At 40.5% G+C, this 19,470-nt stretch overlaps 1 protein-coding gene across 6 annotated transcripts in view; it reads right to left on the bottom strand.

Moving 5' to 3' along the window:
* tcf12 (transcription factor 12) overlaps positions 1 to 19,470 on the bottom strand; it is a 102,839-nt gene continuing 83,369 nt past the window's right edge. For 2 of the 6 annotated variants that reach the window (XM_065289129.2, XM_065289132.2), the window contains 12 exons: positions 18,522 to 18,661; positions 18,015 to 18,159; positions 17,072 to 17,142; positions 14,172 to 14,274; positions 9,798 to 9,871; positions 7,900 to 7,971; positions 7,305 to 7,496; positions 3,482 to 3,593; positions 3,200 to 3,380; positions 2,838 to 3,070; positions 2,593 to 2,746; positions 1 to 2,503 (listed from right to left, as the gene is read on the bottom strand). In XM_065289129.2, the coding sequence (XP_065145201.1) occupies positions 2,604 to 2,746; positions 2,838 to 3,070; positions 3,200 to 3,380; positions 3,482 to 3,593; positions 7,305 to 7,496; positions 7,900 to 7,971; positions 9,798 to 9,871; positions 14,172 to 14,274; positions 17,072 to 17,142; positions 18,015 to 18,159; positions 18,522 to 18,661 (1,466 nt within the window). In that variant the 3' untranslated portion in view covers positions 1 to 2,503; positions 2,593 to 2,603. Of the gene's footprint in view, positions 2,504 to 2,592; positions 2,747 to 2,837; positions 3,071 to 3,199; positions 3,381 to 3,481; positions 3,594 to 7,304; positions 7,497 to 7,899; positions 7,972 to 9,797; positions 9,872 to 14,132; positions 14,275 to 17,071; positions 17,143 to 18,014; positions 18,160 to 18,521; positions 18,662 to 19,470 lie in introns of all 6 variants that reach the window. The other 4 variants (XM_065289131.2, XM_065289134.1, XM_065289128.2 and 1 more) reach the window with 3 other exon arrangements.

Genomic DNA, 19,470 nt, shown 5'->3' with positions numbered 1-19,470 from the left:
TTAAAAAAGATGGCACATTTATTGCTACATAAATGTTATATACATATTGTGTTTTCTGTTACAGAGACAGAAAAAAAGAATTAAACTTCTTACTGCTGGTTTTCTGATGTGCATTGACAATACCTTGAATTTTGACATGGGTACAAATCTTTCATCAACCAACAATGCAGACTGGAGACAGAAATGGAGAGCACATCTTCTGGAACATCAGGCTCGTACAATACCCCATATGTACTAGACTGCGAGCTACAATCCTACGGATGTTCTTAAGATGCTATCAATAATCTTTCTTATTATAATAATGGACAGGTTATGGTAAATAACCGTACATTTGTTTTACTATCTAATATAGTAAAATAAAGTAAGAAACTTTTTACTCAAAACTTTTGATTTCAAAAATCTAGAAAGAGTAATATTTAGAATTCAAGAAATGTTCTTACAATATTATTGTATAAAAGACTAACTATAGTGAAAAATAAGCCAAATGTTTTTTTTTATCCTTTTCGTAGATTTTTTCGTTATGAGGGAAAGCATCAGGGCATACAGCAAAAACTAACATACAGAAAAACAGAATAAACGCAGGGAAAATGAAACAATAGACAAACAGATGACTCATAACCTCGATTAATTTGCAGCCGGCAAAAATACAAGCTCTTGAATACTGAAATGTATAACAAGGCCACAAAGACTAGTGGATTTTTTTTAAGGAAGGTAACTCCACAAAAAAAGAGAGAGAGAAACACAGATTTGGAAATTAATGCTGATATTGTAATAAATGTTTCTTAATGTTTTTTGTTCCTTCTGACTTAATGGACTGATTAATATTTAAGTGTGGCCGAATGGAGTGAAAGCACGGAAGACAACAAACCGGGTAAAATCAAAAGATTCAAAGCAAAAAAACTTTTTGGTCTTAAAGTAAAAAGCATACATTATACAACGAAAATAAGTGGTGTCTGCTGCTCTCTGAAACACACAAAAAAACCCAAAGCAATAATGGCAGAGAAAATCCTGATTTCCACTGATCGCTGATTTTGATGCTTCACAGCATTTGAATTCATAGAGCTTCTTGTTTTCGAACAGACATTGCGCTCACATTCTGCTGATCGAGTATCAAGTACTCCAATGCATCGGGGGAAAGACAAAGCCATTCTGAGTAACTTAGAACCTCCTTCTATTTTCACACAACAAATATACGCTTTACTATGAAGCCTAGAGAAATGCTTTGTATACAAGTACAAATAAACATATAACATGTGGTTACTTTGAGTATTTTTTTTCGTTTTCGTTTTTAACTGTTAATGTTTTTAGAAAAAGAACAAACATAAAGCAAAATTTCAATTCAGGCCAGGTGAAGTAATGGTCATCGTTTTAAATCCAACTCTTCTCACGCAGTGCCATGTCTAACGCCTTAGATGCAGAGGTTGCTCGGTACAAATGCCCTCGGCATTACCACGCCCGTAATAACGTAACATTTGAATACAAATAAACTGCATCGGAAATATATTTCTTTTTCCCTTTAACACTATATGGCAAAGGAATCAAAAGGAAGAGACTGTGTCCCGTTCTCCATTTAAGACGCTAAGAAAATATGCAGGGAATGCTGGGGTTTGTAACTTACTGCTTTCTGTATCTGTACTGCTTACTAATGAGTATAAACATGTCAGTTTGTGTTTGATCTTTGACCTTTCAGTAAAGCCAGAGTTTGCCGTTCCACCATCAAACTTTGAGGAATCCGACCGAAAACGCAGTCATCTGGCCTCACTCTTCATCTCTCGTCTTGCTATCGACGTACAAAAGAAAGATTTAGGTAGTTTGGTTTCTCATGCTGATACTTGCGGAATGAATGTTTGATAAATATAAGTAATATATTATTTTTTCTAAACAAAGGGAACGCCATCAAATTCTTTCGAGGGCATGGAATTTGATCCGAGTGCGATAAAAATATATTAATCTCATAGTGCGGATGTTGAACGGAGCGACACGAGGGAGATGGTGCGGACGGCACGCGACAAACTGCAGATCTACTGAAACGCCACTAGCTTTCGTAGCAATGTCAGAACTTTCCCTTTAAACACAGACTTACAGCTCAGTAACGTAATAAATAGGAAAAAAAATCAACAAACGAAAATAAAACAAATGCTGTTACAATGCATTCGTCAATTCAGCTTAGGCACAAGGCAACTTCCACGTAGAGGGTGGAGGGGGTGGCGACAGTCTCTGATTGTACAGCTGCGGCACACAGCTTGCGGACAGCGATATGTGCTGAGGGGCTTCTTCGCTTGATTTTCTTTTCTCGGTTGGGCAGAAAGTTGCTTATCGATACGGGATGTCTTCACAGGGAGCTGGGCACTTGCCAGTTTTCATCTCAGGATTGCTTAACGGTGGAATTTTGCTTCAAGTGGTCTGTCTTTTCAAATCGGTGTCACAAACTGTGAGTCCTGTCCGCCCGTGGAAAGCAAGGTCACCAACTCTGTCTAACACACGCTATCAGGATCCATTTGATCTGAAAGTGAGAGAACGGTGGTTGTCAAAACCCACTGGGAAATTTCCTACTTATGTTTATCAGGTGTATGTAACTATACTGCAGGTTACCTGGCCAGTGTTCAAAGATGGCCCATGGGGTTGGATGCGTCTGTGAGGCCTGGGTGCACAGGCGGGTGGGCTTGTTGGGGGTCACCTGAAACCCCTGACACCTTCTCCTCCTCCCTTCTTTTAAGGCAGGCTGCTTTGGGGTTTAGATTCCTCTCTGTGCAAAAAAAAATTGAAATTTGATTTTAGTTAGTTTTAGAATATACAACATTAAATATTTTAGTTAACTGTACTAAACCAGATCTGACCTCTGACTTGCTGTTCGAGGCTGAGAATAACAGCGACGGCCTGATGAAGGATGAGCAGTTTGGTCTGGGGCTTCTCGCTCTTCAGGTGGAGCTGACACATGCGGCCCAGCTCTTTAAATGCTTCGTTGATGTCTCGGACCCGCAGCCTTTCGCGGGCGTTGTTGGCCATCCTCCTCTCGCGCTCACGCTCTGCCTTCTGCTCAGGATTTAGGTCCTCGTCATCATTGATACTGCTGTAGGACAACAGATAAAACGTAGAAAACAATCAGTCCATAAAAATGTCATTTGATGTGAAAAGCACTTAAGCTTAATCACATGGGCATGTCTAAAATGTTCTTAGAAGGTAATTTTAGAGGTAGTACTTTGGTGATGAAGGCCCTTGCCTTGGGCGGGATGCTCCCCTCGCCTTAAGATCCCTTTTATTGCCCTCATCGTCCGATTTGAGGTCGTCAGACGAGTGTTCATCATGCATGTCGTCCTTGTCTTGATTCTCAACCTTGAGCTCCAGAGGACCAACCTGGCTAGCCAGACTGCCAGCAAGTGCTGTTACAAACAACAAGCACACCATTCATTCATGTTTTAAGAATACATACAAGTTAATGCTGTTAAAAATTGAATGGAATGACATTAAAAAGCTTCCTAACCTCTGAATGCTTCCGCTGCGTGGTTGAGCTCTGAGGAGGTGGGGCCGGCACTGGCCTGCAAGCCACCATGGTTGTTGTTCAGGCTAACGGCCTCTTCGCGGTGAACAGAGCCCTGTCAGAACAGATAGCCGTAAATACACGAGGCAGAGAACAGAGCAAAACATCAAGGGTCCCTCTGATCACGAAAGCCATCTGATCAGTGCCGAAAAACAACAAACGTGATTTACATTAAATCGGGGAAGAGACAGATCTTGGACTTCAAAGCTGAGAGTCTCTGTGTTCCTACTGTAGAGTATGACCTCCTCTCTGAACAACCGAGTGGTATTCACACTACAAAGAATGACCTTCACAGAACGAAATTCGCACTCGGAGACGCACAGCACTCCGGCCCGGAGTTTCAATTCTGTTGGTTTTCATTTTAAAATCGTATGGCCACACTTTGAGTGGCAGGTTGATTGCAATGTAGCATTGGGCTGATCTTTTTCACATTACAGTAGAAGACATAGCTGCAAATGTTAGATCACATAAAAAGCAAATGAATTAGTTTTGACTGTTTAACTTTAAAGGGACACTCCACTTTTTTGAAAATATGCTCATTTTCCAGCTTCCCTGGAGTTAAACATTTGATTTGTACCGTTTTGGAATCCATTCAGTCGAATTCGGGTCTGGCGGTACCACTTTTAGCATAGCTTAGCATAATCCATTGACTCTGATTAGACCATTAGCATCGCGCTCAAAAATAACCAAAGAGTTTCAATATTTTTTTCTATTTAAAACTTGACTCTTCTGTAGTTACATCAGTAAGATCGAAGGAAAATAAAAGTTGCAATTTTCTAAGCAGATATGTCTAGGAACTCATTCTGGCACAATAATCAAGGACTTTGTTGCCGTACCATGGCTGCAGCAGGCGCAATGATATTACGCAGCGCCCGAAAATAGTCCCATGCTATTGAAAGGAACCAAGGGGACTAAATTTCGTCTTAGTACACGATGTAAATACAGAAAAGTCAAGTTTTAAATAGGAAAAATATTGAAACTCTTTGGTCAGTTTTGAGCGCGATGCTAATGGTCTAATCAGATTCAATGAATTATGCTAAGCTATGCTAAAAGTGGTACAGCCAGACTCTGAGATCAGCTGAATGGATTTCAAAATGGTAAAAATCAAATGTTGAACTCCAGGGGAGCTGGAAAATGAGCCTCTTTTAAAAAAAAGTGGAGTGTCCCTTTAATGCCACATATTCAATATAAAAATATGCACATCACATTAAGACCTAAAATTGGTTCAATTTTGACTTCAGGGTGACTTGAAATAGACACTACTTTCCATCAAAGGAAAATGACTTTTTATATATGGCTAGAGCAATAAACAATCTGCTTTTTAATGCCGAACATCAAATAGCAGTTTGACCAGCATTCGTCATTGGTGGCTTTTAAATGCATCTGGATTTGATCAAGCTCTTGTCATGTGATTAGTAGGAAACACGACAGCCCCCCTTTGAATCTCTGCCACACTGCCCTTCTCTCATCCTTCCACCCTTGCCACCCCGCGGTGGCAAGGGTGGAAGGATGAGAGAAGAGCACGTTAGCCAACAATCGAGTTCTTTTTCGGTGAAGCTACGGGATTGGGAGTCAGGGACAAGAAAGAGAAGGGGGCAAGGGGTGCTATTCCCCGTTTTCCTTCTGGAATGCGTTCCTAAGTCACTGTTGGCCTCTGTTAACCTCTCTGCCGCCCAGCTTCGAACCCCCTTCCCCCATGCTCTAATCTCAGCACCACTCTCAACAGGTGTCTAAACAACTCTTTGTCTGTGGCAAAAGAGGGGGGCTGTCGACCAAAGAAGGCGGCCATTTTCCTGTCTGGGCTTGATTACCATACAGCTGAAGCGCACAGACACACACGACCAAAGCGTCAGATTTCCTGAGATGTTAAGAACGAGGAGGGTAAAAAGAGAGACAGAAAAAGAAAAGGGTGCACCAAAATAAAAGCACGCTGGGCTGAATCAGGACCTTGTCTGGGTGTGTGTCTCTCTCACAGAGCTCTGTTTGTGTGTGCATGAACACATAGGCCACTGACAGCAGTGCAACTGCTCCAACGCAGAAGAAAGACACAAATTTTATCTATCACAGCACTGCTCTGTCTCTTCCCATTTGCTTGAATAAAAACATTCATTATGACTTAAACATAAGTCCCTTCCAGGCCAAAACTGGTGAAACTGACTTTTGTCACCGTGTGACAGTGCAGAGCTGTTTGAATCCTCGTGTTTCATTTAGATTGAGGCAATGAATTATTATTGGCACATCGATGAGATGCGGGCCCGGTGCGAAGAGAACAAAACCAGAGCAGCGAGAGTTTGGATTTCCTGACGTGTTTCATTTTAACTGGGGATGTGAATTATTATTGGCACACGCCTGCTGTGAGAAAGGAAGGAATCTACTAATAAGCAATTCAGTGTCAATCTGACAATTTTTATTATTTTTTTTAATTGTACCGTTTGAGTATGCTAATTTTGTTTGACTTGTATGCTGTCAAAACACAGATCCAAGCGGCTCCGATAACATCTGACGCAGCATTCCAGACATTTATTGGGGCTCTGAAATATTAAATGAAAACAATGGGTTGTTCAGGATAGTAAAGTGTTGTCAACTGGCCAATAGGTCTTGAAAGCAACAAGAACAGCAAGGAAAGGTCATTTTTGTGAATAGGAATTATTTTTAGTGCCTATTCTTAAAAACATTTAAAGGGGACATATCATAAAAACTTGAGTGCTATAATTGGGTCCCCAGAGCTTTTATCAACCTAGAAAATGTGAAAAAAATCAACAACTGGTGAACCATTCTCTGCAAGCATATGAAAAATTAGGTCATTGAAAATGGGGATCTTATTACAATAATACCGCCCCTTAATCTGCACGATCCAACCATGGCACTTCCATTTAGTGCAGAGAGAAAAAGAGAGAGAAAATAATTGACAATTAAATTTCAACGAACCACCAACGATCAGTGTTTGCATTTCATCAGCTCATTTGCATTTTACAAGGACACACCCAAAAACAGCACATTTTTGCTTACACCTACAAAGTGGCAATTTTAACACGTTATAAAAAATTATCAGTGGGGTATTTTGAGCTTAAACTTTACATACCCACTCTGAGGACACCATAGCTTTATTTTACATCGTTAAAAAAAATCTCATAATATGACCCCTTTAAGCATTTATTTAAAAAAGCGATGTGACTTCTTTAAGAGCAAATCAATTCTCGAATGAAAAAAAAAAGATTATTTCACATTTTGGGAAACTGATGGGAAAACGCCTCCCTTTGCTGTTCCTTCAATTACAGCTGTGCGCTAATCTCTCTGTAAGAGTGAATGAATGGTGTGGGATGTGGGAGAGATACTGAGTTCCTTAGTTTCACCGGGTCTCGCATCACACGAGTCCCCACAGCCCCAATGAGCGCTACGCTGCGGAAATGTCTTCCAGACCGGCACTGATCTGCTAGAATCTACTGTGACTGTTTTTCCCATTCAGCCTGTGGAACGCAGCTCTCGTAGGGAGAGCGAGCTTCGGTCCAGGCATTACGCTTATGGAAAGTATGTGGGTTTAAGTTAAACTGCTCTCAGTGGAAAATAGTTCAGTTTCAGCACATGGCCGGGCCTTCATTTTAAACAGGTGGCTTAACTCTGTTTATGAGCCTATTTGGAGAGGCGCAATGAAAAAACACATGCTTCTCTCGTTCTCTTGCCTCTAATAACTGTAAGGGACTTTGTAAAGAAATAAGATTGAAACAAATAAGCTAAGGTTTCTTCTTAACAGGAAAGTTTTCATTACCATCTGTGCTGTTCGGCTGGTCACCAATCCAGACGCGGGGAAATTGTTCCCGATGGCTGCGACTGGCCCATTGTGTGCTTGTCCCAACAGGCTGTGGAGGTCACTCGACAGGTTGGTAGTGGAACCCACGGCGTGGTTTCGCAGGACGTGGATCGCGTCATCCAACCTATCCAACCTGTCCTCCATTCGAGACTGGAATGAGGAGCAGTGGAGAAAAGGGAAAGAGAGAGAGAGAGAGAACAAAACAACATACTGTGAGCTTTACAGAAAAACAAGTAGACTTAGACATGAAATAAAAAATGACATGCAGCATAAAGCAAAAGCACATTAGAAGAACTAAGCATATGGAGAAAAGAAAATAATAAAAGTGAAAGGCTAAACCATTTATAGAACATCTGGTTGAGTAAAAAACGAAGATCGATAATCGTTTTCCGCTAACTAATTGCAATATGGGGTTTTGTACTCATCAAAGATGATCAATAAAACATGAAATGGCAAAACAATAAAGCACAAAACATTGACAGGCTATTATGTAGAATCAAAAGAAAGCTGATGGCAGAAGAACGAGAGATGACTATCTGAAGAGCGGGAATACCTCGCAGACATCCTTTAAGAAGGACATGGCATCCTGCAGATGCTCATGAAGCTGCTGGTGCACGCGATTTTTCTACAGTCAGACAGGAAGAGGAGAGCAGTGAGACACGAACATATTGAGACGAGACAGAAAGACGCAAGCAGAGTTAAAAGATTAGTCAATTTTCTTTAAAAAAATCCAGATAATTTACTCACCACCATGTCATCCAAAATGTTGATGTCTTTCTTTGTTTTTTGAGAAAAACATTCCAGGATTTTTCTCATTTTAATGTTTTTTAATGGACCCCAACACTTATTAGTTTTAATGCAGTTTCAAACGGCAGTTTCAAAGGACTCTAAACGATCCCAAATGAGGCATAAGGGTCTTATCTAACGAAACCATTGTCATTTTTGGCAAGAAAAAAAAAAGTACTTTTAAACCACAACTTGACGTTGAAAAGTCACGTGTTACATATATGAAACACACATTTGCGGACCATTTTAAACAATAAACTGACAGAAAGATTTTAATTAGTATCATTCCACATACAACAACGTCGGAGCGGTCCTCTTTCTCCACACTTGTAAACAATGGGGCGTAGTTTTGCATACGGCATCCTCTTGACGTGATGACGTATTACGTGAGGTCGCGCTGGCACGTCACAGGACTGAAGGAAGAAGAGAACTTGTGGTTTAAAGTGCATATTTTATTTTTTTATTTTTTGGGATCATTAAGAGTCCTTTAAAACTGCAATTTTTATCTGCATTAAAACTGTTAAGTGTTGGGGTCCATTAAGGTCCATTAAAATTTTCCTCAAAAAACATAATTTCTTCTCGACTGAACAAAGAAAGACATCAACATTTTGGTTGAAATGGTGGTGAGTAAATTAGCTTGATTTTTTTTTAAAGAAAATTGACTAATCCTTTAAAGAGACAGAGATAAGCAGAGATAGAGGGCAAAACATCAAACTACTGGATCGAGTATTGGCATCCTGGCACTTGTTCAAGTTAATGATTATGATGCGCCATGAGTGACTGACAGCCCGCTCTGCCAATCACAGCTCTTTTCCTGTTATTTGGAGAACCACCGTTCATCTCTGGCTTTAAATATGGATGCTTCCTTGTTATTCGGTATGCAAAAATCTGTATGTCACATTAAGTAGAATCTCTGAATACTTTGTATTCATGAGGCAGCATCAGAATAATATACATAACAGGCTGCATCTACTGAGATTCAAGGGAAAAGGAGATGAGGAGACTATTTTTAGGTTCAAGTCTTTTTCTGAAACCAAGAAAAATGCCTTTTCGGTATCTATGATATTAAAAGGTTGCTGTTTGCACATAGGGGAAAAAGAGGATGTCCAGGAATGTATACCAATACAAAACTGTTCAGTACAGTTCAACGAATTTCTGCAAGCATGTAAATTCGGTGGAAGGCCGTGTATTTCTACAGTGGAAAGAAAAATCCACTCACAGCTGGCGTAAAATGCATGAGGGTAAATATTTATCTACACACCCCATAGTGTGAATGCATGATGTGGGAAGGACTCTGTGTGTATGTATGTGTAAACCGATCCCCTGTTGTGGCTCAGCTTCCCATTCAGTCCTGGAATCTTGTGGCAGTGGTTGAACGCAGCAGCTGCCAGCACCCCACCCCCATCACACACCCTAACCAATCCCCAACCACCTCATCCGTCCGCCCCGGCCAATCTCCAGCCACCCCGGACGAAAGAGGACAGATGGCAGGAGACACGCCCCAAGGGACGGGTATTGTTCGGTCCCCCTCCCTGTCCAGCTCCTGACATTTGTCAGCCAGGAATGTCCGTGTAAAGCTACCCCCTGCCCTCCAGGAGCAAGCCATCTACTGACACAGTGTCCATTAAAAAGTGCTCAACGTCTGGGGGAGGAGAGAGATCTTACCAGAGAGTGGAGGGAGTTTTCGTAATTTGGCGAGGAAGGTGCCTGTCCGGTCGCACGGGACCACTGAGTTGTACCTGCGGAGAGAGAGAGAGGGACTTTTTAGACACATTTAGCTTATTGCAAAGAAGTGTACATCAGTTTGTCAATAGTGTGGCGGTGATGGGTGTATTGTAACATGTGACCCTGCTTGTGATTTATGTTTTTTTACATACATGATGTAAAGAACATTCTTGATTTCTTTAATATTGACCGAGTAAAGTCATGTCAAAGATTGAAATAAAAGTGAAATCAATGATTCAAATCAAACTTTGATGCCCCTAATAATAACATTGATATTGCAGCCTGGATTTTATAAACAGGGTCACATATGTTCCCGGGATGAAAAAACATACGTACATAATTGAGTTTCAATGAGTCACAAACTCATGAGTTATCAGACTAAATGACTCATTGAATCTGTTGAATGGGTAACTAGATTACTGTCTGACCTTCTGACTAAAATAATATGACAACATGTAGTTAAACATCTAACGGATTTGTTATTCCAAACACAAAAATAAATGATTAGCATATATTGTCCAGGTTGCACTTTTCCATACCACTTTAATTTAATAAGAATGACAATTACTATTGTTATGTTCAATATGTAGTTAGAAAAAAGCACATGGACAAAAACTAATTTCCTATTCAGTCCGATTCCAGCTATTCTTAACGTGGGCTGTTTTTCTTTAGGTCTCCAGACGCATCATTTCCTATGACTGGGCTGTATCCTGCAACGTGAGAAGGTTGTGCGGACGAGCCTTGCACGCATATATACACAAACCAGTATTCAGGGACATCAGCTATTTCCTTTCATTAATGAAGTCATGACTAAAAAGCTTCGAGAACAATGCAGGACAACGATAAAGCCACTGCCTGATCTCAATGATTCGGGATGAGACCAAAACTCACTCAGATCTCACCTGCACATGGAGACCAATCTCGTTTAACATGGAGGCAGTTTACAGCTGGTATTAAGATGTGTTTTGGTCAATCGGATCACAGGTTGACAACGCTAAAGACAGGTGTAAACGGGGTGTAAAAAGTTTTGACCACTTTCGACCACATTCAGAACACATTCGACCGGATTGCTTTGTGATGTAGACGCGCATGTGATCGAATGATTCGAACAGCCACAAACCCCTGCCTACTCTCCGGCTATTGATCTAAAGTGTAATGTGGGACAGTGACAAAAACGGTTTGGCAAGATAAGAAAAATCTTTATAAAAAACTTGTTTTAAAAGCATGCATCAGGTATATTTCTAATGCACATAGTGTATGTATGTTGATTTATGCAATAAAAAATTACATTATCACCATTTTAATGAAAGTTAAAACCGAATGGACCTGAAAATGTCAAATGGTGTAACCGCCAATTGTGCAAAAGAATGAGAAATAGTAAATATTTTATCCACATTGATGGCATGTAAGCGTAATCATAAAAAAATTATATCACATTTTATTAGTTATTACTAAATGTACATTTTAATGCATTTGTAATATTTGTCAAGACATATGGTGAAAACAGCTCTGTTTTCTAAATATTCTTTAACAAATAATGTAAAAAAATTTATGTAAAAAATCATTACACTAAACTAGATAATTATATTTATTCCACATTTTTTATGAATATATTTATTTTGCATTTTAAATTTTTTTTAGTTATACCGGTTACACCACTTGACATTTTTGCAATTATCCCCCAAATATTTTTTCAAAATGAAATAAAAAAGAAATTTTAGACTGGGTCCTTAAAAAAGATCTGCAAATTTATTTTGAAATTTAAACTTTTTTTACATTTATTTGAACCATTATGGACACAAAATAATTAACGCCCCATGTTTCGAGCTCAATGTTTTAACATAGGACATGACTTCCAGCGTGAACGCACAGTGTACATATTTAGGCTTTCATTGATAAAACTGTGGCTTTCTTTCATTTTTGTTTTATTTTGCAAGTGTGTGAAAGTTCTTACAAAACTCTATGCAGCATGTTTACTAACAACATAAGCAGCAAACTCTGACATGTTATTAGTTTGACGTCATTTCTCCTGCTTGTGTTTAAACGAAAGCAGAGGGACTCGCCCACAGACCACCCCCTCAGTAATAGGACAGAAACCGGTGTAAACGTGAATGTGTCTTTCTCATCTACTTGTGAGCCGATCAACCGAAACGCATCTTAATACCAGGTATAAACACCCTTATAGAGTAAAAGACTATTTGGATTGGTTAAATTCTCAGACCCCCCAAGTTTTTTTTTTTTTGGGATTCAGTCCATTGCTGGAAGCACTCAATGAATGTGTTTTTGTTCTGTGGCGGCGTGTGAGGCTGGAAGGCACTATAATAAGGATGTAAATGACTCTGGTCTGGTCTCGGTCTAAACGTGCCGAATCTGACTGGACATAAATCAACACAGGCTCTAAAGAATGCACATCTGCTAATCACAAATCAAAAATGCTGGGGGATGGAGGCGTTACTTTCTCTGCCTTCGTTCCACATTAAGTCTCTCTAACTGGCTAACGATCCCCTAAAGAAAGTCCTAGAAACTGTGATGTCAGGAAATTACCAGGTAAAGTACCCTTAAAGTAATATGAACCAATTGAAGCCATTTGGCTCTTGTGGAGAGCTGCATTCCTTAAACCCAACTCCATTCGAGACCAAACCGGGCACAGACCCAAACATTAACTCCAGGTACTCTGTTTACATCAGAGGTTTCCTATTTGCCCGGTTGTCATAACTGTTGCGATGGGCCAGCTGCGGTCATGGCTCTGCCTTAACAAAACAGGGCGTGTTGCATTTAAAAGTGAAATGCACTGATGGTAAGTAAATGCAATGTCAATTTCATCTCTCATATTACAGGAACTTGTTTAAGCACAAATTGTCCACCCCAAAAAATTCATTTGAAAAACAGACTTTCATTAGCAGCCTATCAAGGCAGGAAATGAGAGCTCTCTCTGTGTAAAGGGAGCACAACGTTTAATAAGGCTTCTGTACCGGCGACCGGTCTGACAAAATGAGAGTGGGCCTGTGCGGGAGTCCGGACGTGGTGCCGGGCTCTAATTGGCTGGTCTGGGCGGCAAAGGCCCGGCTTTAAGTGGGTCTAATGGCTGAGTTTAAGAACTAATCCGGAGGAACAGATGGATGTGTTTCAGCTTAATCATAACATCATTAAACTATGTGCACCGACGTCTAAGAACAACCCAATCAAAAAGCTTCAGTGTATAAAAGACCCCAAATATCAAAGGAGCTTTGACTGCCTGCTTGGGAATGTAAATCAACTTAATGACGCGATAAAATAGGATGGAGTACAGTAAGTGTGCCAAATGTGAATACAAACTAGACCTTTATATCAGCTAGGGCAATGAAACGGTTAATGCTGATAATCCCAAAATTGGCAAATATTAGTTGCTCTTGCAAATTAATTATTTAATACATGTGTATAGTAATTTATATATAGCCTACCCCTCTTTCTAGTTATCAGCACTGAAAAATAGATACAAATAATTCATATTTAAGGTACTGAAAAAATCAAAAGCGTTCTTTACATTAGAAAACATAGGAGGACAGGAAGTGACATAATGAGGTACAGGTAAAGGAAGGCTGACTCGCTGAGCCGAGTCACCCTCTCCGTCAGTCAGGCTAATAAATGAGGATCTTTGCCGACCGGTCTGTCATGGGCAACAGCTGTGTGAGGAACAGGGCAACAGCTGAGGCTGAGGAGTGGGACAGACCCAGACACAGCTGTTGTCAGTATATCACTGAACACACACACAACTGCACGGTCACTACGACAACATTTCATTTGTAGAAACTACCGTCTTTCTCTTTCCAGTGCTTCAAAATATTTCTTCATTTAAAACGTCTTGTCAAGGCCTGATAAAATCTTCATGCTGGTCGGTTATCTATCCACCCCTAACCAGGACACAGCTCCCTTGACACTATGCTTAATCTTGGTGGCCACGAGTCTACTTGTTTGCTCATTAATGTGAGGAGGAAAGTGCCCGGGGCAAGTGCAGCCACACTGTGACGTGCCAAGACCATGAAGTATTTGGATGTCTGCAGCATGTATAAAAATATACGATATTTGCTAAAACGTGATGTTCTTGTGATTTCTCCTTTATAATGTAAAGAACATTAAAGAGAATTTAAACAGTGAAATTAAACTTTGATAATTCGATTTGAGACTTGCATCTCACAGGCAGGATCACATATTTATATGTTATTGCATTAGATTAAAGCTTTTTAAGTGCATCTATGACAATGTGTGTGGGGTCAGAGAGGCAGACTGGTGCTCTACCTGCCCTTCCTGTTGGGCCGCTGGCTGTCACCACTGTACCTGCTGTGGCAGCGCCCGCCTGGGCCGTCAGAGGAGAGGGAGAGCCCACTGGAGTGGAAGGGTTTGAGGGAAAACTACTGCTGGTGTGATCAGGAGAATAAATCTGTAAACAAAAGAGAGAAAGCGAGAAGTCAGTCCGTGATTTAGCTCGCCCAGCTGTTAAAACCTTGTTGTTCTCCTCTCTGACTTTACAAGTACGCTTAGCATCCTTCAGTCCGTGCTCAGCCGAAATTGGCTCATCAATTCTGCTGATTTTACAAGCAGAGCGGCAGTAAGAAATGCTCACAGCATACATATGGGCTTTTTACAACCATAATGTCTTAAAAAAAAACTGCGCTCAGATTGGTGTGTGACACCTGCAGTCCAGCATGCGCTTACTGGTTTTCTGACACATCTGTGGTTGTTATTAAGTCAAAGCATGGGCCCACGCCACACACTCGCTGCATGCTGTACATCACAAATAAAACCACATGAGCACACAACATCAGAACCCTACAATTATAAAAGACGGAGAGGGGGGAAGCAAAACAAATGGTGGTAGTAATACTGTCTGGTGAATTCAGATTAGAGGTCGCAATATGAGCAAAATGTCAAACATCTATCATTTGACACACGTTTACTGTATATGGAGCCACCCAGCCTTAATTTAAATCAACCTTAAATCCTGTTTACATGGCTTTATCATGCTCCATAATGTGTCACTTCATAATAGAGGACATAGGAGAATATAGAAAACTGGCCGGATGATGCAGAAGGGAGAGACGGAGAGCGAGAGCGAGGACATGGTCATTAATCTCTCTTTTTGGAGCTCATTAGAATGAATGAGTCTGGCCTGTGGCTGTGTGGATGGGCGTCTCAGGCTCATCTTCAGTTATGGATGAGAGGTAATAAAGCCTCTTGCCGGCTGCCCAATAAACAGCAGCCGTGACGGGCGCAGCCCTGCCCACACCACAATAAACAAACAGATGCCATGTAGAAGAAAAGCCTCCAGCTCCTGTCTTATAGTGCCACACCGACAATTGGGGTTTTGCACTACACCAATGTTGTTATAGTTTTGTTTTTTTGTCAAAGTACGTGGTTCTTTTTGACTGAATACAGTTAAAGCCAAATAAATAAAAAAACAAGACTTCTACATTTTTTTTTGTTTTTGTTAAGCCATGATCGTTCTATATTTCACAAAAATGGTTTTTGCTCTCATAATGAAAACCACTATCAAATATTCAGGTTTTGATCCCAGTTATCTGGGAGGATTTGAGAATAAACGGCTCAAAAGTTGCGAGACATCACTTCCAGGGGATCATCAAGTCCATTTGACTTAAAAACACATCAAAATGTGGATACTATCGTTATTAATCTTCTTATTAAACCCTGAATGCCACACTTTTGTGTTTCAATCAACTCTGCAAATCCTGCCTGGAGGCTTTAATACATTCATCTCTCAGAATAGACAGAGAAATAGAGAGAGATAGATAGAGAGAGAGATAGGGGCAACTGAGGGTGTAAGTGATAGGAACAGATAAAGTCCAAAGAAAACCTTTGTGATAGAAAGGTATTTGCTATTTATTTCCCAATGTAGAGGATTTAAAGGCTACAAATTTTATAAACAGGCTAACAAATAACATTGCTCAATACAGCCCATACATTTAAACGGACCAGTGACCATCCCCTGCCTCCCATCTTGTGGTGTCTGATGGCGCTGACTCTTGACCTAATGAGTTGTGGCCATCCATTTGGGGCGTCCCGTCCAACTTCTGCTGTATTTCTAGTGTAACACCACTCATTTTACAAACAACAAATGGATATCCGCCCACTCATCAGTCACACTGCTCTTTGCCAGCGGGGACCCAATGAGCAGAAACCATCCAAAAAGAACCTAAACAAAAGCGACACAATGGGCAGCCCGCGGAGCAGAGGCGCAGCAGTTAGGACGTTTCCCCCACCCCTCGTTTCATTCTCTCTCCCGTCCTTCCACCCCAGCCCAACCGTGTCCGTTTCACTGCTGCTTTGTCATGCTAATAGAATTGAGTCTGCAAATACAAAAAGACTTAATTTGTGATTATCTTTCTGCGACACTGTCTTGTGTTTGTATGTGTGCCAGAGTGTGCACTTGTGGCCTCACCCAGTTTCATATTACATTTTTTTCTTCTCCCCATCAAAGAGATGCGATTAGGCATCTAATTTCTCCGAAGGGGAGGGCGCGACGACCGTGCCAGTATTTAAAACGGAAAAAGGTTAGAAACGCTCTAATGAAAGCGGCAACCTTGTCCTTGGAGGAGAGGTGACTCCGCTGCGCTTTTGTCTGAAACAGAGTGCTGAATCAGTCCAGATGTGTTCCTGCTTTTAAAAAAAGGCTTGTTGTGACTTAATGCAAGTCTGCAAGATTTTTCAAAGCTAAATAAGTCTGAATAAGTTAAGCTCTGCAAGTTTTAGAGGTTATTGTAAGCTCCGGTTTCAGGACACATTAGGAACAAGCACGAACACCAGCGCTCATTATCCGAACTGATGCATAATCCAGATGCTTTTATGTACGGCTCCTTTTCTTGTGTACTGCAAGATTAAGAGCACAATTATCCGGGCTTAGGTCCAGAAACATCCACAAACAGATCCTCTGACCTTATTCAATCTCTTAACCTTCTGCACTGCTATTAATACCCAGTCTAAGAGCACAAGTCCTGTCTTTACTATGCCATTATGTCGGGTAATCTTGCTTATGTCTACAGCACATCAACAAAAACTGAGATATGCTGGAAAATGTGGATCACTCCCTAGTTAAAATAATAATAATAATGTTACATTTGGATCTGTTTAATCACCTGCTTTTGGCGAAGAAGGAATGCATATAGATGCAATTCAATTTCTATAATGGTAAATGTATGTGATTGAATGGAGAAAGATCTTACCGAAGCCAAGGCTTTTCCCAGCGCATCTCCAGTTTGAGAGCTTCCAGTGGCGTTCCCTCGGTTGGCAGCAGCTACACAAAGACCACACGGAGATACGGCATTCACATCAGAACAGTGCTGACAAAGAAGTTAGTGTCTTGTTTTTTGTCCTACATTCTTAAAACGAATGTGTTAAATTAACACATGTTGTGTCTAGTTTAGGAAAACACATTTAATGTCTCTGTGTTATTTATTGAACAACACACTTGGTGTGGTTTTAACACATCTTGTGTCGTCCCTTTTTTTTATTTGAACACAAAAATATCACATAATGTAATGTGTTAAATAGGATAACACAAAACAATGTGTTAAAAATTAACACTTCTTTCTTAGGTGTAGTTGTGTGAATTAACCATGTGAAAAAACTATTTCATTGAAATAACTTTCGATATTAAATCTCCTTAATGTTTATAGGCATTTACAAAAAGTTGTAAACTTTAAAAATTTATAAAAAAATTCTGCCCTCCCATCTTTAATCTGCAAAAACAACTTTGTCTTGTATCAGATAATGTAGGATAAATTGTATTCTTGGGTCGGAGCTGATGGTGTAGTGGGCAGCGCTCCGACATGTGGTGCTTTCGCACTTTCGGCGACCCGAGTTCGATTCCCGGCTCATGGTCATTTGCCGTTTCCATACCCCTCTCTCCTCCCTGTACTTTCCTGTCCTCTCATCTATCATTGTTTAAATAAAGGCAAAAATGGCAAAAAAAGCACTCTCTTAAATCGATTTTTTTTTGCATGAACAGCAATGTACTATTTTGCAAACCAAGCCCATTTTCAAGCCACTTTTGTAACTCTATTTGGTAAAAATGAGACACTGAAGCTTTAAAGATGTGCGAGACAACCACAAGCATAGAGTGCCATATAAATCGAGAGGAACACTGTGAATGCGACCCTCGCGTACCCATGACTCCCTCTGCGGTGTTGACAGGTGGGGTGTGAGATGCGGTGACGAAGGGCGAGGTGCTGGCACTACTGCGGTGGAAGCTGGACATGGGTGGCAGGCTAGCGTTGATGTCTGTGGGCGACACCGAGTGTGGTGGATAGTTCTGTTGGAGGGATAGAGAAAATGAGTTTTTGTTCACAGTAAAAAAAATAGTTCATTTATTATCTAGTTTATTTAGATATAAAATACTAGGTAAAGATATTAGGTAGTCGGTTGTTGATTTGTAATTCATAACTAACAACAAAATTAAACGGTGAGCTCAATAGCACAGTGATGTATGCATCAGATAAATGTGCAATTTCAGGCATTTAAAACCACTGCTATAAAGATATACTTGGAAACTGTTGATACATTGTAAAAAGTGAGTATGTAATAGATGTTCGCTTTGAGCTTTCCCATAAACATAAATAAAATTGCAGTTGTACTCGGCTGAACCCACTAAGAAGAGATACACAGTGTTCTCACCAGGCGGTCGTGTGAGTGCAGGTTGCTGTAGTTTCCAGACTGCGGCATATGAGATGAAGATCCTCCCAGCATTCCCCCATAACCTGGCTGGCTGATCCCATTGGATGAGTTCCACATTTCAGAGGAATTGTGGGTCCCATCTGATTCGAAAACAACGAAGTACATTTAAACACGAAACATGGGAAATATCTTTCTTTTCTAGAGCAAATGACCTTGAAGACTTTAGTGTGAACGTTTTAAATTGTGAGCGGGACCAAGGTGACATTTCTGTAATCAATAATGCTGATAAACCAAGCAAAACACAACAGCAAGTATGATATGCGAGCGAGTCTGACCCCCGTGCTCCTTATTATGGATAGCGAGGATGTCAAACAGACTTAAAAAGTCTGCTTTTTACTCTTGAGGCCGAGCCAAGCGCTGAGCACAGCTGAGATAACATTCAGTCAGACGCAGTTCACTTGTTTCCGCCTCAACATTTAAAGGCGAATTCCTCGCCGACTGGAACATGCGGCTTGAAACGGCTGTTTGAGTTTTATCAAAGCTGATTGGTAAAGCTGGAATCCACCTGGTTGGTTTACTATTGCCGTCTGTGAAGTCGGTAGCATGATAGGCAGTAACTGATACGTAAAAGGCGAGTTCCCATTTAACATGATTTAATGTGTGGGAGAAGTAATGTACTGGGAACTTTGTGTTCCGAGTTTTAAATGTTTATACGACCGAAAAATAAACCGGGTTCTGAATTTAATGTCGTAAAGTAAAAATGCATTTAATCTGTATAAGGGTTCATTTAGTTTTATGCTACAAGCTCCGGCGTGGTTGAAATTGGATATTAGCACACACTGTTAGGATCACACATACAAGTACACGCATTTGGAAAAAGTTTGCAAAGAGCTTGCTTTTCTTCATGAAGTTAAAACAAAGTAAACAACAAGGCAATAAACAAATAACA

Source organism: Paramisgurnus dabryanus, chromosome 2 (genome assembly GCF_030506205.2).
Source record: "Paramisgurnus dabryanus chromosome 2, PD_genome_1.1, whole genome shotgun sequence".
NCBI lineage: Eukaryota > Metazoa > Chordata > Actinopteri > Cypriniformes > Cobitidae > Paramisgurnus > Paramisgurnus dabryanus.
This window is presented reverse-complemented; position numbering and strand designations above follow the sequence as displayed.